Below are 22093 nucleotides of genomic sequence, written 5' to 3'. Positions count from 1 at the left end.
CTTTATCGAAGCTCCCTCTGGTGCAGCGCCCAGCAAGCCTGGCCGGCCGGGCTCGCCCTGGCTGCCCACCTGTCACTTGATCCTTTCTCGCGTCTCCGTTCTGCTCCGTTCTGCTCGGCAGCGTGGGGCTCAGGTCTTCACTGAGTAAAGGTCATGGATCCTACTGAGACCGTGGAGATTCGGAAGGATCGTGTCCGACGCGTGTAGACGCGTGTAGAGCATGGTGGGACTTGGATGATAAGAGAGTCCGGGATGTAAGCCTCGGTAGGAACCAGGACACTGGCACGTGCCTGGGTGAGGCGGCCGTCGTCTGTGGCGCTCCGTCATCTTGGACGCTGTGCAGATGTAGCTTCTCACGCAGGGAGTGGGGGTCACTCGCTGCCGCAGGCTGCTCATTGTGACACTCGGTAATTTTCCTACTGTTCGCCCCCAGAGTGCCACTGTCAACAGCTGAGTACGTTCCTTTCTGTCCCCTCCCACCCCCGCCCGGCCCATAGTTTGCCTTTTTCTCAAAGATACCTAGACTGGTGGCATCTTTAAAGTCTCCTTGGGATTTTTTCACTATTCTTTGGATTAAAACGAAACTACACAGGCGTCTAAGCAATATGCCCTGAGTTCGGGAGTGAGCTCAGTGGTGATGTGTGCGATTCCAGAACGCCGTGGTTCTTCCCGATTCTGCCTGGTGGCATCGCCTGAATCCACGCTCCCTTCAGCGGCGTTGTCTTGGGCCACAGGCATCAGAGAATGTGTCTGCAGGCGCGGGGGCCCCAGAGTTAGGACGGGAGGCAGAGCTTCCACACACAGGCACCTAAGGTGTGCGGGCCATCCAGGGGCAGGAGGGGGCGCTGGCAGCCGGGGAGGAAGGGCGACCGCTCCCTCCGTGCAGCGCAGCCACCGAAACAGGGACGGAGGCCACGGCCTGGGGGCGCCGAGCGGAGGGGAGCCCTGCTCCGCGGAGCCCCACCGCCTCCCCACTGCCCTGCGTCCAGGAGACACTAACAGGGCAGGGCTTTTGCCCTCTTCCTGTCGGCGAGCAGTACCCTGTCTGCCGCTGGGTAGGAACTGGCGAAGCGGGAAGGTGGGAAAGTGGGCCTCATTTCCTGCAGCGGCAGTGAGGGCTCCGGGCTGTGAACTCAGTGGGAGAGCTGTCCACGGGGTGCGCCCGCGAGCAGCCCACCCACCCCCACACAGGACGGCCGCGGTCCCAGCGGAGAGCCCGAGCGCGCCAAGTGTTTGAGCCGGTCCTGCCCTCCGCTCACCACTCTCTCCTGAGACCATGGAAGGGGCCAGAACACAAGCGTGATGTATGTAGACTGTAACTGATGTATGACTTAGTAATAAATAAGTAAAAACTGTAAGGAGTGGAACAGATTACCCAAGAATAAAATCACCGTTGTAGAGGAAAGGTTTGGAACAGTCACAGCGATCGCATCTGAAAAAGACAAATATGAAAACGATTAGGGGAGAGGTAACCAGTTGTGGAGGACTGAGAAAGATGATCCCAGTACTGGAGAATCCGCACCTGCGTGTTCAAAGATACCATCGATTACGGGACTATTCCCCGAAAAGGAGAGGAACCTGCATCTGCAAATGGAGAGAGCACAGTGCTGCAGGAGCATTCGTTGTAGGGAGCGTGATGCCGGGGCTTAGCCCAGCTACCCTGTGGCCTTGGAACGAAGTCTTGGGCTGTTGTGTGGCTGGATGTCCCGGAGACGGAGGTGTGAAGTGTGTGTGTGGTGGCCTTTGCTGGGATGGGAAGCGCTGGAGGAGGGCTGTGGGGGCGAGGGCATGGCAGATCTGCTCTGCTCTGTTCTGGACAGGGGGACGATGGGGCAGGAGGTAACAAGGACACACACACACCACAGTCCCAGGCGTTGAGGGCACAGAGCACGGCACCCGGACCGAGGCCAGGGCTTTCTGGGGTTGCCGACCCTGGAACAGAGGCTGAAGAGATGCGTACGGGAGCCAGGCAGAGAAGCGAGGTGGTTTTCTGTGTGAGAGAGGCTGCCGTGCTCCCTGCTGGAGGGCCTCCCGTGGGCTCCTCCGGGACACATCCCCTCTTTCAGGACACGTGCCGAGACTCCCCTGGACATCCTCCTTGCAGAGGCCCCCGGTTACAGGGATTCGTGTACCCATACACTTCCTGGCCCTCTTCTGATTTTAGAACCTAGGGTGTGGGCCCTAGAGCTGATTTGTGAGCTCGAGGCCAGGGGAGAAGAGCAGAAGGGCCCAGGTGACGTGTGGGTGAGGAACGCGGTGGGCTGCGTGCTCCTGACCCCGCGGTGAGGTCTTTCTCTCTGCAACTGTTCTGCAGGACAAGGAGCCCCGTGGGATTATCCCTTTAGAGAATCTGAGTATCCGGGAGGTAGAGGACTCCAAAAAGCCAGTAAGTATGTGGGGTACGGGAGAGGACAGAAGGGAGGGGTGTAGCAGTTCTTTGAAAACGACTGAAATTGCCAAGATTTACTTAAAACCGAAAAGTAGTGTCATGCCTGATTTTAAAATGATCGCTCATGTTGAAGCCAGAGATGAGGCTGTAATAACAGGTGCTTCCATGTCACATGCGGACAGTCCCACGAGGGATGGAATTGTCCCTCCTTAAGAGGCCGCAGCAGGCGCTGTGACTGGGCTGCTCGTGTCAGGACCTTCGGCACCTTACAAATACCTCCCCTTTGTTCGGAATGTGCCGGTGCTGCGGGGTGGGCTCTGGAAGGCGTCCGTGTGACCTACGGCGCTCCGTGTTTTTGGAGTGTTGTTGGGAGTGGAGCGGGCATGCACCTGCTGCTGTCTCTGCTAATCAGGCTTATTGACATACAACCTCATTCTCCACGATTCCACCACGAGGCTCCTCTTCACAGGAAAACTGTGCTTCATGGAGGTCGGAAGGAAGAGTCTTTTGAGGAAGAAACTGACATTTTTTGTTCTTGGTCGGCAGCTTTCTCAGATCTTTGACACCCTCTCTCTCTCTCTTGTGATTCTCAGAACTGCTTTGAGCTTTATATCCCCGACAATAAAGACCAAGTCATCAAGGCCTGTAAGACGGAGGCAGATGGGCGGGTCGTGGAAGGGAACCACACCGTGTACCGGATCTCAGCCCCGACACCGGAGGAGAAGGAGGAGTGGATTAAATGCATCAAGTAGGTGGCGGATGAGACGTGGCTGTGCTTTCACCCGACCAGGGCTCTCACCTCTCAGATAGGGACCGTTTCAGCCGTTGGGTGCGCCGCCCGCCCCTCTCCTTGGCTCCCGCCTGAGATCCTCAGGGCAGTCTGACTGGAATTCCCAGACTACTTTTTGGTGGATCCTTAGATGCATGACCGTGACCGCACGTTTATGAGAGCGCCTCGGGTCTAGGCTTCCCGGAGTGCTCCTGGCGGCCCAGGGAGGGCGGGTGCCTTCCAGCCCCAGGTGCCGTCGGTTCACCTGGTCGGCCCACGTCTTAGGAAGCAGGCCTCATGGTCAGGACGGCAGCTTGGCGGAGATAGTAATCCTAATGTTTTATCATTTCCGGGGAGACGTGTACCATTTACAGGTGAGGAAACTGCCCAGAGTCACATGGCCACGCTCCAGGGTCACAGGATAGACCCCCACCATTGACCGCTGTGCTTTGGGGAGGCTGAGGGTCTGAGAGGGGGGAGAAGTATTCTCAGGCTTCCACGGGCGTAGACGGAGCCACAGGCCCAGGGCTTGGCACCTCCGGCTCAGCTGAGCGGCACAGCGCGAGGGTGATGACAGGCTAGAGCTTCCCCCCCCACCCCCCCGGGACTTTCCGGAGCCTGTCCAGATGGCCATCACCCCCGCGGGCATGGCCTGGCTGCTTGTCTCGGTGGCAGTTTGTTCTGAGAGCGCGTGACTTCCCCGGAGGCCAGGGAGGCCGCCCTGACCCGGTGATCTGAGGCCCTGCGGCCCTGCATTCCCCCCGTGACGGGTGCACTCCCGCCCTGGCCACAGCCTGCTCCTGAGGGGGAGCGCTCGAGTTTCGGGTGTGTTTTGGTATCGCTGCTGAAGCCGGTGCAGGGTCTGGCCGGGGTTAAACAGCAAACAGATGACTGAACAAAGACACGTGATGGGCTCCACGGGAGTCTGCTTGGAAGTCCTACAGTGAAGAGTCAGGCCGGGCAGGAGCACGTGGGTTTGGGGTGAGGCCACCCGGTGCTGAGTTCCCTCCTGCCAGACCCTCGGCCTCCTTGGAGACTGGCACTCCCCCTGCCCCTTCGGTGTGATGGGGATAGCTCCCAGGACGTTCTGGGGTGAGACATGGTCGTGTGATGACTCTGGCAGCTCCTCTCCTCGATGTGAGCCCTCTGACCCTCATCCCATGGACGAGGCTGCACAGTGTCCCTGTCAATACCAGTAATGAGACTCCAGAGCCCGCCATGCATGACATGTGGGAAGCGCTGACTCACTCTGTTGTACACCGTGTGGTAACTTCCACGGAGTGCTCCTGGCGGCCCAGGGAGGGCGGGTGCCTTCCTCCCGTCCCCCTGCCTCGGGCCGCTCGGGAATTGAAAGGAAAACTTTAAAGCCCTCCACTGAGGTCTGGGCAGAGGAGTGGCCGTGCCCTGGGCATCCCGGCCAGCAAGTGACCCTCATCCACGTGCCCTGCACTCTTTTTTTACCATATGTTTTTTAAAAAAACAACTCTTTCGTCCTTATGAGATGTATTTTTAGCGTATGGTTTGAAGGAAAGGATGTAACTTTCTTCTCGGGTGAATAGCTGGGTAGCCAGTCTCAGGCACGCTCCCAGCTTCCGCACGCTCGTGTGCGCGCAGGGTCCCGTCCGGGCCCCGCTGTGTCTCCCTGGAGTGGCGCGTGGCCGTGCGCAGCCTTCCCCACGCGCTGTTCTGTGGTTTTGTCCGCGGCTGTGCGTTTTGTCTTTCATGTGGTCTGTACGCCTACAGCCAGAAGCACTGGGCGCTCTTGAAAGTCGCGTTTGGAGTCGTCCAGTCCTTGAGCGAGGGTGCGCCCTGGCCTCCCCTGGGCCGGCTCGGGTCCTGGCTGGGCCCCGCTGCTGCCTCATCACCGGGCAGAATTCGCACACCGTGTTTATGCACTTCGGGTACCATCTCCTCACCCTTCACCGCAGCCTGGGAAGCACGGTCATCCCCATTTTACAGATGAGGACACTGAGGCACAGCAAGGCCAATTAAATTGTCCAGAGCCACAGAGGTGCTGCTGGTCTTCAGACCTGAGCCTTGTGACTCCATAAGACGCACTCCTGATGGCCATGCAGCGCTCCGCTTCAGCATCCTTGGCTCTCGAGACAAACTGAGGCCTTTGTGGCAAGGTCCCCTTGGGACAGGTGCCAGGGACTGTCGGTTCTAGCTGCCCCAGGGAGCTGTGGAGACGCTTCCCGGGGACCTGTCACCTCTGGTGAATAGGCCCCAGTGTGCTTGCAGGGCCTGTCATTCCCCTGGTCAGGCGCAGAGCCAGTGGTCAGCTGGGATCGCGGGCACTTCGAGTGTGGCCGCTCTGGAAGAGCTTCAGTGCGCTCGCGGCACCATGTGCTGGGCGGTTGGGAAGGACAGGTGCACGGGGGTGGCCCTGCTGTCACCGTCCCATGCTGGGGTCTCTGGGGGAGTGCCAGGGCACATGCAGGCTCCTTCCCTGCCGGGCCGTGGACACAGAACGGGCCTGGCCGGCCACGCCCCAGGGCCCCGCGACAGCGTGGACGGCCCGCGTGTGGTCTCGGTCATTGAGTCGGCGCGCGCACGGGACGCAGAGGCTGCGTGGTTACAGACCGTGGCGGCCGTCAGAGCGCTGGGTGCCCCGGATTGTGTGGCGCTCGCTGTCATCGTGGATCGAAGTAGCACATTTGTCTTTTGGGCTAGAATACGATAAGAGTGTGTAATACTCTGTTCCTAAACCTAAATCCACTATTAGGTAGAAACAGAATTATCTCGTCACACGTACCTCTTCTGAGGCTCGTCCCCTAAGTCATGTGTGGACACGGTGACTACTGACGCACTGACTCGGCCTCTGCCGTGCCGGGGGCGGGGGCAGGGGGCACAGGTGCCGCCGGCGAGCGCCTGCACGGGCTGTCTCCTGGGCCCATTCCTCAGTCTGTTCTGTTTTCTCCCCTCCGTGCATCCAGAGCAGCCATCAGCAGGGACCCTTTCTACGAGATGCTGGCCGCGAGGAAGAAGAAGGTCTCCTCCACGAAGAGACACTGAGTCTGCCCAGTGAGCGGCGCCGGCGTGCGAGGCGTGCGAGGCCCCGGGTCCTTCCTCCCGTCCCCCCGCCGCGGACGGGCGGCGGGCTGCCGAGCAGGGCTGTCCCCTGCTGCGCATCACCCTGAATTCATAGAGACTGGCTTCCGCTTTGCTATCTGTTTTTAAGTGGGAGAAGGGTAGGAGTTCGCACGGGGGAGAGGGAACAGAGCCCCCGCCAGCACATCAGCCTCCGTGCAAGTCTCCCGCTCAGCAGGTCTGATAGCAGAGCTCGAAGCCAGCTGTTTACCTCTTGGTTATTTCCCTGTGAAGAAGCCTTCAACCCTGCACCGTAAACACACCCATCGATATATTATTCTATGTTAAGAAAAAAGTGGAATGGAAGAGAAGCCACATACTATAAAGATATATTTTTGTTTTTTAAAGAGAGAAAAAGATAAAGTAGAGCCCTTCCGAGGCATTCTGCCCGGTCCGGGGTGGAGGCTCCCCGGGTAGCCACCTAGGGTGTCCTCCCCACCCGCCGCCCCGGCCCACTGGCGGGAGCCGGCTTCTCAGCAGCCCGAGGGCGCGGGCGGTGGGTCGGGCGGGCGGGCAGCAGCCGCCCCTTCTCAGTTCCAAGTGTCGGGGGCGCGGAGGGGAGAAGGGAATCGCTGGACGGTCACTGTTTTTCTCTTTCAGAGTTCCTCCTTGTTGGGCTTTAAACTGCAAAGTCAGCATTTTCCTTTGAGCTAAGTACCCCGGAACCAAAACTGTGAGGATGGCAGTCCCCGCCGAGGTTCGGGACGGCCTGTTTCTTACGTGGTTCTTCCTCCTCCCCCAGAGCTGCAGTCCTCGTTTTAGAGGAAGGAGCAGGTCTTACTGATCACCTTAGGTCTTCAGCTTTTTCCGCCTCGACTCGGGCCCCGACCTGGACTACTGTCGCCCATTTCGGGGGGGGTGGGGGCCTTCATCTGCCCGGCAGGGGCAGGCGGAGCACCAGGGGGACAGGGCCGGCCTCGCGTCCTTCCCTCCCCCGCAGGCCTGCGTGCGCTGGCCTCGCCCTCCCAACTTACTGTGTGAGGGGAGCCGCGGAACGCAGCGTCCTCCTGCTCTTCTCTCAGGGACTCTCGGGCCGCTCCTGCCGCTCGCCCCGGCCGGCCCGGGCCACCCCGGCACCCCCACATGGCCTCACGGAAGAAGGCAAAGAGCCGCCGGTCTTCTGGGGCAGCGGGAGCCCCGTTCCTCCGACTCCGTTAGGGCAGGCGGGCATCTCTGCAGATGGCCTTTGTGCAAGGGCGTGATTAGGGGTGCAGGCGGGGGGACTTTCGGGGGTCCCCTTCACACCGGTCCTCCCTCGAGTGGCTTCGGGCCTGTTCGCGCCGGAGCTCGTAAGGGGATGGGGGAGGTCTGGGCCCGCTGGGGCCCCCCCGCCGGCCGCGTCCCCTGCACTGGTTCTCACAGTACTACACAGAGGCACCTGAGTCAGTATTCGTCTATTTATCAGAGGTGTAAATAATCCATGTATAGTTTTTCTCCTTTTAGATTATTTTGTATTTGTTTAAAAAAAGTTTTGTCAAAATATAAAAGATAAAGAAATGACTGAAAGTTGTTGACAGGGTTTTAAAAAAAAATTATAATTATTATTCCAACTGTTTTTTGTTCGTTTGGTTTTTTTGCATTGTAAACTAGCACCAAGGGACTGCAGCAAATAAACTCCAGATGTGCCCAAAGCACCCCTGCTGTCTGTGGCCTCCTTTCCTCCCCGGGGCGACCTCGGAGCAGGGAGGTCCTGCTCAGCGGGCGTGCGCGGGCCGGGCCGTGGCTCGCACCTGTCTCTGCGGCCCAGCAAGGATATAAACTGGGAGCGGGGAGGAGGTTCTGCCTTCTGTGAAGGAGAACACAGCAAAAAGCGGCTTCCTCGTCGCCCCTTGTGTGTGAAGAAGAAACGAACGGCAAACCTCCAGCTCTGAGCTAAGATTGAGAAACGTGTCTTCTGCTGGTGGAGTTTCAGTACCTCCATCTCCAGGTGAGCCCGCGGAGCACCGGGGAGGAGTCGCAGTGAGCTAGCCCTCGAAGGCAGGGAAGACGCCCCAGAACACAGGCAGACGGACGAGCCCGGGCCTGCCCCTGAAACAACAGCGAGTTCCCATCCTTGCCGCTTGCCGGTTTGGGTCACGTGGCCGACGGCGATTCTTCCTGCAGACGTCCAGAGCGTGTAGCATTTCGGAAATCTGTGTGCCACGGCCCCCTGCAGGCGGCATCTCGGGGAAACCAGCGTTCCTGGTTCTCTGGGAGCCGGTGTCTGCTTCGCTCTTCATCGTGGCTGCCAGGAAGCTCAGAGTGAGGGGCACAACTTCCTGTGGCTCAGTCCTGCTTTATACTTGCCCTGCTTTGTACTGATATTTTTTTAATAGATTTCATGTTTTAGAGCGGTTTTGGGATTGCAGTAATACGGAGGGGAAGGTACAGAGATTTCCTCTTTGCCTCCTGCCCCCTGATCTGCACAGCCTCCCCTGCCATCGGCGTCCCTGCCAGAGGGTCCATGTGTCACAATGGACGCGTCCAGGCTGACACAGCAGCACCCAGAGTCCGCGGCATGTGTTCGGTTCACCTGGCGTTGTGCACTCGATGGGTGGGCGGACATGATCATGTGTGCATCACGACGGTGTCCTACAGAAGAGGCTCACTGCCCCGAACATCCTTCGTGCTGCACCTGTTCCTCCCTCCCTGCTGAGCCCCGCAGCTGCTGACGTCCTGTCGTCCCCATAGCTCTGCCTCTCCCAGAACACCGTGCGGTTGGAATCCTACAGTCTGTAGCCTGTATTTGCCCTTTTTTTTTCTTTTTTTAAAATTTTATTTATTTGACAGAGACAGCGAGAGAGGGAACACAAGCAGGGGGAGTGGGAGAGGGAGAAGCAGGCTTCCCGCGGAGCAGGGAGCTCAACGTGGGGCTCGATCCCAGGACCCTGGGATCACGACCCGAGCCGAAGGCAGACGCTCAACGACTGAGCCACCCGGGCGCCCCATGTACTTCCCCTTTTAATCGCATTTTTGACCCTTTATCCTTTTTTTTTTTTTTTGAGAGCGAGAACACGAGCACCGGGGAGTTGGTGGGGAAGGCGGAGGGAGAGGGAGACAGAATCTTAAGCAGGCTCCACGCCCAGCAGAGAGCCCCATGTGCGACTCGATCTCACGACCCCGAGACCATGACCTGAGCCGAAATCAAGAGTCGGACTCAACCTACTGAGCCACCCAGGCGCCCCCCCATCCTGTTCTATTATTACCATAATATAAATCTGAATTATCAACTTGTTCAACTTTTTTTTTAAGAGGAAATTTATGAATAAGGTAAGGACAAAAACTGCCAAGATCATTGGTCCAGTACTGAGCCTACTACACACTAGCTTTCGTGTTTTTAGGAGTTGGATAATCTTTGTGATTCTCCTTTTTTTTTTTTTTTAAGTTTTCACATCCAGTCCTTTAGTGGGATCCATTTTGTTTTTTAATTTTTTTTTTTGAAGATTTTATTTATTTATTTATTTATTTGACAGAGACACAGAGAGGGAACACAAGCAGGGGGAGTGGGAGAGGGAGAAGCAGGCTTCCCGCGGAGCAGGGAGCCCGATGCGGGGCTCGATCCCAGGACCCTGGGATCATGACCTGAGCCGAAGGCAGACGCTTAACGACTGAGCCACCCAGGCGCCCCAACCTTTTGTTTTCTGAATGGGGTAGAGATACGGCTCCCTGCTGAGAACGCTGATCCTGATGCATCGGCCCTCCCGATGTCATAACTGTCATGTCTTCACAGGGGGCAGAGGCAAGTCCATGTCGGACAAGAGCTGGTGTCTGCACCAGGAAAGCGATTCTAACCATTTGTGAGCCACAGGCCCCTCTGCGAAGTTAACACAAGCTACAGATCATCCCGGAAAATTACACAGAAAGCCCTAAGTGCAAAGTCGCGGAGTCCCACGGTCCTGAGCCCCTCTGCAGGCCCCGGGCTGAGTAGCCCTGGTCTCGGCCTGCCCACAGGTAACTCCTGGGGGCCCTTCTGGGATGGGAACCCAGGAAGCTCTGCATTTCAGGCCGCATAAAGTTTGCCTGCTCTGTCTGGGTCTGGTCCCCGTGGGATCTTCGTCTGCTCGGACCAGTGTAACAAAATCACCGCACACGGGGCAGCTTAAACCACAGAAACATATTCCTCCCAGTCCTGAGGGCCGGGAAGTCCAGCTCCTGGGGAGGCCCTCCAGCCTCCTCACTGTGTCCTCACGGGGTGGGTAGGCAGAGGGTGTGGGAGGAAGCAAGCTCTCCAGGGCCTACTGCTTGTTTCTCGGGAGAACCCTGGCCAGGACAGCGGGCACAAAGACATCAGAATCGGAAGCGACCCTGAGAGGAGGCATCGCCGAAATGAGTCTTGACAAATGTGTCAAGAGAGGAGCTGGGCCCGTGGCTTCTCTCATCTGCTGGATGAACTTGGAGCGCTCTTCAGAGCTCCCAAGACGGCATTCCCTCTCATGTCAGCCAAGCCCACTCACACCTGGAAGGCATTTGCCCATTTACGGCTGGTAACATCATAGGGCGGTGCCACACCCCCAGGACTCGGACGTGAAGTTTCTGAGCTTTGCACGCCTCCTTCTGAGTGGTGTTGGTGCAGGGAAAGGATGGGCTCTGTCGATCAGCCCTTATTAACACGCGCCGAGCGTCCTCGGTGATGGCGCCCCGGCCCGCCCTGAGGTGCACGCCAAACCGGGCACCCCATGGGGTTGTCGGTGGAGACTCGAGGAGGCACCCCCCTGAGATTCAGGTGCACCGTGGACCCAGAGTCTGTAGAGCCTCTCGAAACGGAAGTCAGGGTGGTGTGCCGAGGAGACTGGGTGATTTTTGTTGACCCTGGGTTGAAATATAAGTAAGTGAGCAATTAGTGCAAGTCACTCTCTTTCTCGGGGGCAAAAGGTCAGTTCCCAGGGAGCAGAGCCCAAACCGCAGATAAACAGCCTTCGTATGTTCATAGGCAAGTGCGGATTCCGGGCAAACAAGGATGTGCCTACGTGCAAATGGGATTTGTTGGTACATGTGTTAAACTTGTTAAACTTCCCGATGCTTATGACTTCACCTTTAGCTTGTGACTCAAGGGTTGGGACTGGAAATGCCCACAGACAGAAGAATATTCTATTGATAGTGTGTTAGAAAAAGTCAGTTTTCCACCTCCCGCATGTCTCTCCTTTACCTTCACATAGAACACTTCACTTCTGTCCCTTCCGGGTTCCCACACACACACACACACACACACACACGGAACAATGCTCTGTGACACCAGCTGGGTGTCCTACAGTTTAACTCCATCCTGACACCATCTACCTGGAGACAGCATCCGATCCCACAGGTCAAGGGCTCCGTCCCACGAGACCACCCCGCAACTTCAGCTGCAAGTAGGGCGTCCCCAGGTAACCCACAGCTTCTGTCTGACTTGGCTCCGTGCTGGAGTCCCCATGATCTCCCTCCTCGGGTTCAATTAATCTGCTAGAGGGGCTCACAGAACTCAGGGAAACATCTATGCTTGCCAGTTCATTAGAGGATATGATAAAGGCCACAGATGAACAGCCAGAGGAAGAGATATGTAGGGCGAGGTCCAGGGGGGTGTCGAGTGCAGGAACTTCTGTCCCCGTGGAGTTGGGGTGTGTTACCCTCCCAGTACACGTGGATGTGTTCACTAACTTGGAAGCTCCCTGAATCCCGTGCTTTGGGGATTTTATGGAGGCTTTCTCACGTAGGCATGATCGATCATTGATCCATTTCCAGCCCCTTGCCTCTCCCTGAGGTCCCAAGCATCTGGTCGTGGCTTGGTGTCTCTGGTGACCAGCCCCCATGCCAGAGAAGGTTTAAGTCTTACAGTTAGGTCTGATCCCTTTCGAGTTAATTTTTATATGTGGGATGAGGTAAGAGCTACAGTGAGCACCTTTGTCCCGTTCCTGATCCTAGGGGAAAAGCATTCTGTTTTTCATCCTCAGGGATGATAGCTGTGGAGTTTTCAGAGATGCTCTTCATCAGACTGAAGGTGTTCACATATTTTCCTAGTTTTCACCTAGTTTTAATCACAAATGAGTTGTGTTTTGTCAAATGGCTTTTTTTGCACAGATACATTTGCTCATGTGATTTTTCTCTTTTAGAATAACAATATGGTGATTCCACTGAATAACATTTCTAGTGGTAAATCAACTTTGCGTCCCTGGGGTAAAACCCACTTGGTCATGGGTTTTTAAGAATATATTACTGGATTCAATATGTTATTTTAAGATTTTATTTATTTTTTATTAGAGAGAGTGAGCGAGCACGGGTGGGGGATGGGGAGGGGCAGAGGGAGAGGGAGAAGCAGGCTTCCTGCTGAGCAGGGAGCCCGACATGGGGCTCGATCCCAGGACCCTGGGATCATGACCTGAGCCGAAGGCAGATGCTTAATGACTGAGCCACCCAGGTGCCCCCTCAATCTGTTAATATTTTGTCAAGGATTGTTTGCATCTGCATTCATGAGGGATATGGTGATATGGTCATTTGAGCCATCACACCAGATTGTCAGCTCTGAGACAACGGGGATTCTGTCTCTTGAGGTCATCTCCGGGTTCCCAGCTCCCAGACAGTGCCTGGCACAGGAAGGGCCCTCGGGACATGTCTGTTTAATAAATGAATGCGTGACAACAAACCACAGGTTACTTTATGCCAGACAGGATCATGTGAATAGTTTATCAGCACCTGTTTTCTGTAAGCCAGAAGAATGTGATTCAGATGTGTTAACACATCAGGGTAGTTGTTCTGACTCTTAAGGTGGTTCAAGCTTGTCAGGGTGGAGGTGCTCTGAAGTTGTAGGAGGGAGAAGAAGCATAGGAAGGAGAAAAAGGAGCCTGTTTCTGGGGGTCCCACCTCTCTCTTCTTGTCCTTGACCCATTTCCTTCCACCTGACAGCAGGCTACCTGCCCACTGAACTCCCTTCCCTACTCTTGGCTCTAGGCAGCTGCAAATTCTCCCTTAAACACCTGGTGGATCCAGGTGCGATTGCATCATCTTTGCACACTGTCTGAACAAACTGAAGGCTGGGCAGCTTCCTCTCTGGTTGCAGAGGGACTGTAAAAGTCACCTTCCATGCTAATACCGTCATGGTCATAATCCTGAGTCTTTTATTGGGTAAATACCACATGGCTGTCACTCTGCTACGTGTAGAGCCTTTTGTTTGTCATTTCCTGTAAAAAACCATGATTATCTACTGAATTCCTACTATTACAATAAATATATTATTTCTTGAGGTTAAGTAAGCCCGCGACGCTCCTTGGCGGCAGACATTTGCATAGTCAAGACACTGGGGTGAGCAAAGTGGCCAAGGGGCTCCAGCCAGCACACGGTGTAGACAGGCTCTGCATCCATTTCTCTGGCTGATGTGGTCTTTGCTGGAGTGGCCAAACCCTGAGGCCACAGACTGTGATTCTAGCATCAGCCTTCTCTAACTCCCCAGAGTGAAATCCACGTTCAAGGCTCCAGTTTCCATTGTCACCCTGTGCTGGGCCCTCCAATGACTTGTGTCCTGTGGTCCCCCCTGACTGCCCTCTCTCAGCAGCTCCATCACTGCTCAGCCCACTGAGACAGCCATGAAAATATCCCCAGTGCTCTTGAAACTTTTTATTTCCAGATATTTTCAAACTTGCAGAAAAGTTGCAAGAACGGTACAGAGAATTCCCATACACCTTTCCCCATCTCCCAATTTTAACATATTTTTCTACATTTCATTTGTTCGTTCTGTTCTTAGGTTTTAGATTTCTGATTATACCTGTTTCTTTTTCATATATCTCCAAGTGCTTGAGGATATTTATTTAGTCTGGAGGGTTAAATTATAGCTTTCTTATACCTCGTAGTTGATTTGGGGGAGAGAATTTCGATCAACAGAAATGCTTTGTTTCAGATTTTCCATTTTCCTCTTAGAGTAACTTTGTATAGAGTTTCTCTTGAGTTTTTCTATCCCCAGGTCTCTTGGTGGACGGGGTTCCTAATTCAAGAGTACCCTGATCTTTTAATGTTCCCTGGATCCAATTCCAATGAGGGGATGTTCCCACACATACAACACTAAGCAATTCTTGCACACCAGCAATTCAGTTTAATTCAACCCAATTCTGACACTATCTACCCAAAGATAGCATCAGATTCCACAGGTTAAGGGCCTGGTCCTACAAGACTGTCACCACCACCCCCACTTCAGATACCAGTTGCAAGCACAGCTGAGAGCCTGCAGATTGGCTACAGATCGGAGGTTCCAATGACCACCTCCTTAGGTTTGATGAATTTGCTAGAGCAGCTTACATAACTCAGGGAAAACACGTTTACTGGTTTATTAAAGGCTATGATAAGGGATGCAGGTCAAGGGCCAGATGGAGAGAAACTTAAGGTGAGGTGTGGGGAAAGGGTGCAGAGCATCCATGCTCCCTCCAGATATTCCACTCTCCCTGTCCGTGCACCTGCCACCAGCCTGGAAGCTCTCTGAACCTTGTCCTTTGGGGTTTTATGGAGGCTTCATTACATAGGCATGCTTGATTAAACCTCTAGCCCCTCACCCCTCCTGGAGGTCAGGGGTGGGGCTGAAAGTTCAACCCTGTATTCCTGGTTGGTTCCCCTGGCAACCAGCCCCCATCCTTAGGTGTTCTCCCTAAGTCACCTCATTAACATAAGCCTATTTGTGGTAAGAAAGGGGCTGGTTATGAATAACAAAACACCCATTTCACTGTCATGGCTCCGAGTGAAGCATTTCAGTAACTGAGGACAAGTAGCCAAATATGACAAAATATGTGCCTCTTGCTCTTCTCACTCAGGAAGTCCCAAGGGCTCCAGGAGCTGTGAGCCAGGAACTTCAGACAAAGACCAAATATCTCTGTGTCTTATAATTCACGGTATCGCAGCGGTGCTCTGAATGACCAGGTGCTGGACCAGCCTCAGGTGTCTTTGGATGTCATGGTGGACTTTCCTTTTTCTGGGGGTGATTCCGTCTGTGCTTTGTCTTCACCGGAACCTGCAGCACACCCCAGCCACACGCTTGGCCGTCCTAGGGGCGTGGCAGGCAGAGCGCCGTTGGAGTGTGACACTCTCTTCCTGGAGGTAATTTGAAGTTTGGTTTTCCCTGCATCTCCCAGTAACCCAGAAGGCACACGTCCCGTTTGTGCTGCGGGTCCATCTTACGCTTTTAGGAGGCAGGATGTTTGGAGAGGTTCGGATTGTCCCCCAGACATTCTGAACTTGTGTTTCCCCTGTGATCTTTCCCATTCTTCCCCAGCTGCGGTCCGGGAAACAGGCATGCGGGCAGGATGTTAGTAGGTTGACGTGACAGGGCGGTCCTGCAGTCGCGTGCGACCAGGCAGGGCTTGGTGGAACAAAGCTAGCTCTCTGCTTGGGGCCTTGGGTCTCCAAGCCAGGGCTGCGCTTTGTGGCATATCCCAAAGGTATTCGGACAAAGAACACTTTTTTAAAGCCTCACGTATCCAGAGCTCGTGACAGGCGTCCTTGGAATGCCGTGTGGGGAGCACAGCCCGGCTCAGGTTGGAGTCAGATACATCATGGGTAAATCCTTCTTTCTCCTTTTTATTCTATAAGCTCCCCTCCCCCAGAACCCATGCGTGCGTGAGCACATGCACACACCCACCCCCCCCCCCAAGCTCAGCTCCTGTTTTTAATGGTCTTTTTTCTAATTAAGAATCTAATTTTAAGAATCCAGGAGAGAAGAGTCTTTTCTGAGTTATGCATTATAAAATCATCTGTTGGCCAATGTGGATCAGAAAGTTCTATTGTACTAGAACGTAGGAGCTGAAGTGGGACGTCAGGTGAGTGAGCTGAGGGGTGAGTCGGAGCCAACGAGACACATTCACACTCAGGGGAAATGAGGACTCGGAGCCTCCAGACTGTGCTTTCTTGTGACCAGAACAAGCAGGTGGGCGGGAAGACAGAGGGTGGGGACACGCGTATGCAGGTGACGCCGGGGGTCAGGCTGGTGTCAGGTGTGGTGGTGAGAACAGCCTCACATAAGGGCAGTGAGTGGGGTGTCGGGTGGATGACCGAGTGAGGAATTACGGAGAAGGACCAGGATGGTAACTCATGAGGCACGCGGGAGCGCGGTGCCCCTGCCACCCGCCACTGTGGAAGCTCCAGGTGTGGGGCACGTGTTTGTGGACACCGTGGGCCTCCTGCCTGCCCTGTGCTTTCCTTTGCCACACGAACACCGTGCGGTCAGGAGGCCGTGTTTTGAGAAGCATTGTTCTGGAATTTCAGATTCTTGTCATGAAATGGTACCTGCAGATCTATAACGTTTAATCTTCCTATTTGTGGTTCTAACTACGTTCCCTTGCCCCGTATGGATCCATCTTGCTGGACGTTGCTTGTCTTGCTGACCCTTTCAAACAGCCGGCTCTCGGCCTGATTGTCCGGTCTGGAGTGGGTTTTCCCTGGGGGCGGGAAGAACGGATGCATTCGTGCCTGCACCTTTATTAACTCCTTGCTCTTTCTTTATCCCTGTAGTTTGGGCTCAGTGCTTAGCTCATGTAGTGTGCATCTTTTTGTCTTGGAGTAGGTGTGAACTGACTGTTATCAGCCTGCTGTGTGCAAACGTGCACTTCTATTTCCAGCCCCACTCAGACGCGCCTCTGACAAGCCCATTCCCGCTTGGCAACAAGAAGACTAAATTTAACTCAGCTTAACCCGATAAACAGTTCCGTCGGGCATTTTTCTCTAACACGGCCCAGTTTAAAGCTTCGTCTCTCTCCGGTAAACACCTGCCCCCCTCAGGTGTGAGCACTGCAGCCTGCATCTGGCCCAGGCTCCTCTCCAAACCCCGGCGGCCAGCTGCAGGGGGAGGCTGTGGCAGCTCTCTGTCCCGGCCGCCCCCCTGCAGCCTGCCTGGAGAGCCGGCCGGTGGGGTAGTGCCCAGAGACGTCTGTGTCGGTGGCCGCCTGCAGGTTGGGGGCGGTGAAGGCTGCTCATCCGATTCTGGAGTTACATGGTGACATCTGGCCACATCTGATGGTCTTCAGGTCCCATCCCCCACCAGCCTCCCAGTTTACACACACACACACACACACACACACACACACAGTTTCTCTTGCTGCCCCCTGTCACCCTTGGCCATCCCTGGAGGGCGCTGGCATGGGAGAGAAAGCAAGTGGACAATGTCTCGAGTCACTGCCTGGAGCACGTTCCTTGTGGAATGTGGGTGTGCTTTTCTTTCCCACCATTTCTGTCCAACCCAGGGGCACAGGCGTCCGCATCCCCTCGAGGGCGCACGTTCTAAAAGCCAAGGGAAAGGCAGGATGTCGTGGGGCAGCTTCTCGCCTCAAAGCCTTTTTCGCTCCTCGGTTCCTGTTCTGTGCTCGGTGAGGGGTCACCCTACGATCCAGTTGCCCGGCACCGGCTGTGGGTGTGAGACACAGAAGCAGTGGCTGTCCGGGATGAGGGGGATGCAGGCGAGACTTCTGTTCTCCCAAAAAAAGCCTGGGCATCGAGACCACTGGCTCAACACAGAAATCCCATTTTGATCGGCAAAGAACCACAAACTGGACAGCTTAAAACAAAACAAAAAATTCTTGCACAGTCTGGCCAGAAGTCCGAAATCAGGGTGTCGCAGGGCCGGGGGAAGGATCCTTCCGGTCTCCCCCCGCTCCTGGTGGTGCCCGCCCTCCTCGGCGTCCCAGGCTTGCAGCTGCACCTGTCCATCTCTGTCCCCGTGTCGCGTGGCCTTCTCTCTTGTGTCTGTTTTCTTCCAAGCACGCTGGGTGAGGGCCCACCCTGATCCAGGAGGCTCTCATCTGCACTAATCACATCTGCAGAGACCCTACTTCCAAATAAGGTCTCCCTCACAGGTTCGGGGGACACTGTCCAGCCCAGGACAGGGCGGGGATCGGCACGCGTGCTGACGCTGTCACCCTCTCGGGGCCCTCTGCTGACGAGCAGGCGGGCCCAGGTGCCCGTGTCCCGTCTGTGGCTGCGTTCCTAACCTGTCCTCTGACTGAGGCGGGAGGTCCAGCACAGCCGCAGGTGTTTCTCAGGCCAGAATGTGATCTTACGGGCCTTGCTAATCCTGCTAATCCTCCCTCAGGAGAGACTGCTGGAACTTTCTCCCCCTGTTTGGTGCTTTCTGGTCGCAGTCTACAGTGGAAAACCAGTCAGGGGCCCGTCACCCACTTTCCAGATCCTTTTTCTGGGGGAACGTTCTCATTCTCTCCCCGGAAGGGGCCCATCTTGCTCTGGTGCGGGGCCCGCAGGGCCCCCGTGAGGCTGGGTGCTCCGTGCCGGTGACAGGAAGCTCGCCCCGGCTCCCACAAGGACGTATCCCTCTGGGTTTCAGCCGCGTCCCATGGACGTGTAGACAGTGTCTCAGTTTCAAACACAGCGCTTCCCTGATGACACCTGCAAACGCCGACGGGATGAGAGAAGACTTACAGATCTTTTTCTTTTTAAATGTTCTTATTGAGGCAAAATTCACATAACATGAAACTAACCATTTTAAACAGTTCAAGGCAATCAGGGCATTCACACTGTTGTGCAGCCAGCACCTCTCTGCAGTCCCAGAACGCGTCCATTACCCCGAAGGAAAGCCTGGGCCCTGTGGGCAGCGGCTTCCTGTTCTGCCCTTCCCCCAACCCCACCCCTGTCAACCACCTGCTTTCTGTCTCTAGGATTCGCCTCTTCTGAGTATTTTATGCCAGAAATGGAATCCTATAATATGTGGTCTTTTGTGCCTGGCTTCTCTCCCTCAGCATAATGTTTACGGGGTCCGTCCGTGTTCTAGCAGGTGTCCCCGTGGCCGAACACTGTTCCGTGGTCTGGAGAGACCACAGTGTGGGTATCCATTCACGGACAGGCGCTCGGCTGTTCTCACCTTCGGCCGTGGTGAATGATGCTCCCGTGAACGTGCCTGTACATCTATCTGTTTCAGCATCCGTTTTCAGTTCTTTGGGGCACGTATCTAGGAGTGGAATTCCTGGGTCATGGGGTGATTTTATGTTTAGCTTTTTGAGGAGCCACCAAACTGTTTTCCACAGGGGCTGCACCATTTTATGTCCCCACAGGCAGTGCGCGAGGGCTCCAGTTTCTCGTTAACACCTGCTGTTATCCGTCTTGATTCTGGCCCTCCTGGTGCGAAGTGGTGTCTCATTGTGGTTTGGATGGTCTGGTTCCCGTGATGCCTTCACGCTGGGATCTGACCCATTGTGAAAGCTGTTGGTGCCGCACGGCCCCTTCTGCCCTGGTCGTGAAAGAACAGAGGTAGGTGTATCCTACTTCACTGTCCCCAAAATCGCTTCCCCCCACGGTGAAGTGAGGGGTTGGGGAGGCTCATAGGAGCTACTCTCAAAACACAGAGTCCTTACGAAAGACCAGCCCAGGCAAAGCCTGACGGCAGAAATCACGTGTCCATGGACTCAGGTTCCCCTGATTCCTTAGCTTAAAGCGTGGCCACATTCCGGGTAGAAAGGAACCCACTTTAATCCTGAAGGCCCAGCCTGTCTGGTGTTTGCACTGTTCTCTCCCCTGTGTCCTCACCAACACCCGTGTTCTCCAGTCCGTGAAAACGACTTGCACACACAAACTCAAATCTGGAAAAGTCTCCATCCCACGACGAATTGCAGCACTGTCTGAAAACTGAAATCCCACTCTCCCGTTCCGGTTTATCCTTGTTTTGATTTCCAAGAGGCCCCGGGGCCCTTGGCTTTTTATCACTGACCACCCCTTCCAGGTGGAAGAGGCCCAGCCAGCTCCCTGCGGCGAGCGCACGTGGCCGGGCAGGAGTCCCTTCCCTGAGTCTCCTTCCTTAGGTTTGGAAAGTTGGAGATTTCCTCTGCGTTTTGTGGTTTATGTCAAATATCTGAGCACATTCAAAGCAAATGGACAGCTTCGTCACCTGTGATATTCCTTGACATAACTTGAATTATCAAGCTCTTGAGGATTGTGGTTGTTTCCGTAAACTGCTCGCGAGAGGAGAAGCTGGTTCTCAAGCTCCTTGGAAAACAGTGGGGTGAAGACAAGAGCATCAGGCACCGCAAGTAGGCAGGCCAAGTACAAGGCGGTGGTGACTTGGGTCCTGGGAGCACACGGTGTGGGCTTTTCCAAAGGTGTCTCCCATGTCGGGCAGGCATCCGATTTCCGTGTGGAAGAGCCCTTCTGGCAATCAGCAGCTTTAAAAGCCTTCCGATGGGGCAGACGTTTCCCAGTGTGTCCTTGACAAAAAAACCACGTCCTTTGCCACAGGTAGTTTGGGAAGCACCAGGCTGAAAAAGGACCCCGGATACCGGCCCTAGCAAGACTGGGTGGCTACCAGCCCCCGTAAATGCAGAGAAACACCGTGGGGCAGCGCGCCCCGGCTGAAGGGAGCTGTGCTCTCGGGTGAGGCTTGAAGCTTCGTCAAGTCGTTTTGAAAATCAAGGTTCTTAAATGTTGTTCAGTGATTCCAGGGCAGGAATCGGGCCCAGAAATGCAAGGGAGATGCCCCGGCTAGACAGCGGTGGTTTGACAAGCTCGGCGGCTCACGGATTGCCGCCCCGTCTGCTTGTGCAGGTTAACAGACCTGCAAATGAGAGAAGCATGGGCTCCTTGCTCAGAGCTGGCCGGGCGGGGGGCCACCGCCGCTGGTCTGGCACAGGGATGGGAGAGCGGACAGTGGAGGAGGGGGCCGTGGGCGTGGGCAGCTGGTGGTGGGCTAATCAGAAGCAGGACATCCTTTGTGGTTGCTTAGGGGGGCATATTTGTGTCTCCCTGGTTGGTCCTGAGTTGAAAGCAAAGGCAAGATGGGGGAAGCTGGTGGTCGAGGACCACGTCCTGGCCGTTTGGCCTGGTCACTGCAAGGGCTGTGTCAGAGCCCCTCGTCCCTCCTGCAGCCCCACGAGCCTCTGCCCGGGGCCCAGGCCCTCCAGTGGGTCTCTGTCCTCGTCCTTCTGCCCAGACAGGGAAGAAGATGACTTTCCTGTTTTCGAGGCCGCGGCCCGTGACTCTCGGGCCTCCTGGTGAAATGGTTTCCTGAGAGGGGAAAACACGATCACTGGGCCGTGCCGGGAGCTCCCTGCGGTCCAGTCGGGAGTCCGTGAAGACCGAGTTCTCAGTGTTGACAAGGGGCCACACGTGCCCAGGGGCCATCTGTACCCGGGCCCGCAGACACCTGCTTCACAGGGGGTGGGATGCGGTGGAGGCCAGGCAGAGCATCGCCGGTCAGCCCGCCCAGCGGTGGGGGTCCGGGCCGTTCCCCTGCAGATACTGTTTCCCAGAGAAGACGGAGCCGGCTGCGCTGGGGGATCCACATCTTGCCCTCAGAGCCTCGGCCTTCCCCACGCGAGCCGGACCGTCCACTTGGGGAGGAGGCAGGGAATCCACTCACTCCCAGAGGCTCCGAGCCCCCAGGAGCTGAGCGAGCCACTGTGGACCCTAGCCGGGGAAATGGTGCTGCGATGAGGAGCCAGGTGGAAGCTGGGGTTTGTGTCTTGAATTTTGCTGGATGGAAGTGTGCTTACAATGCAGACCTTTCGTTTTACAGTGAGCTCTCTGAATACAGAGTTGTTTTTAATCACAGCAGAGGAATAAACAGAAGCTGTAACTCCCTTTTTCATCCCCAAGTGACTGAGGACCCTGAATGGAGCCGGGCATGGGGGAGAGGGCTGGGAGGGAGCTGGCCTTCAGCATCCCAAAGTGAGGAGTCAGCGAGAGCCTGGAGGTGAGCAGGTAGCAGGTAGCAGGTGAGCGGGTGAGTGGGTGAGCGGGTGAGTGGGTGAGCGGGTGACCGGGTGAGCAGGTGGGCGGGTGGGCACGTGACCGGGTGAGCAGGTGAGCGGTGAGTGGGTGAGCGGGTGAGTGGGTGAGCGGGTGACCGGGTGAGCGGGTGGGCGGGTGGGCAGGTGACCGGGTGAGCAGGTGAGCGGTGAGTGGGTGAGCGGGTGACCGGGTGA

The 22093-nt window shown here is 55.7% G+C and overlaps 2 protein-coding genes across 6 annotated transcripts in view; both read left to right on the top strand.

Annotated features, from left to right (window-relative positions):
• The window catches only part of CYTH1 (cytohesin 1), a 77966-nt gene extending 70084 nt beyond the window's left edge, over positions 1-7882 (top strand). For 4 of the 5 annotated variants that reach the window (XM_036069594.2, XM_036069593.2, XM_078066203.1 and 1 more), the window contains exons 11-13: positions 2315-2386; positions 2983-3137; positions 6095-7882. In XM_036069594.2, coding sequence (XP_035925487.1) covers positions 2315-2386; positions 2983-3137; positions 6095-6173 — 306 coding nt within the window. In that variant the 3' untranslated portion in view covers positions 6174-7882. The remainder of the gene's footprint in view (positions 1-2314; positions 2387-2982; positions 3138-6094) is intronic. The other variant, XM_036069592.2, reaches the window with a different exon arrangement.
• Positions 7883-7971: 89 nt separating this feature from the next.
• The window catches only part of DNAH17 (dynein axonemal heavy chain 17), a 118885-nt gene continuing 104763 nt past the window's right edge, over positions 7972-22093 (top strand). The window contains exons 1-3 of the mRNA XM_078066204.1: positions 7972-10178; positions 14993-15275; positions 19232-19427. The gene's annotated coding sequence lies outside the window, so the exon portion shown is untranslated. The remainder of the gene's footprint in view (positions 10179-14992; positions 15276-19231; positions 19428-22093) is intronic.

The sequence above is a fragment of the Halichoerus grypus genome, chromosome 2 (assembly GCF_964656455.1).
Source record: "Halichoerus grypus chromosome 2, mHalGry1.hap1.1, whole genome shotgun sequence".
NCBI lineage: Eukaryota > Metazoa > Chordata > Mammalia > Carnivora > Phocidae > Halichoerus > Halichoerus grypus.
This window is presented reverse-complemented; position numbering and strand designations above follow the sequence as displayed.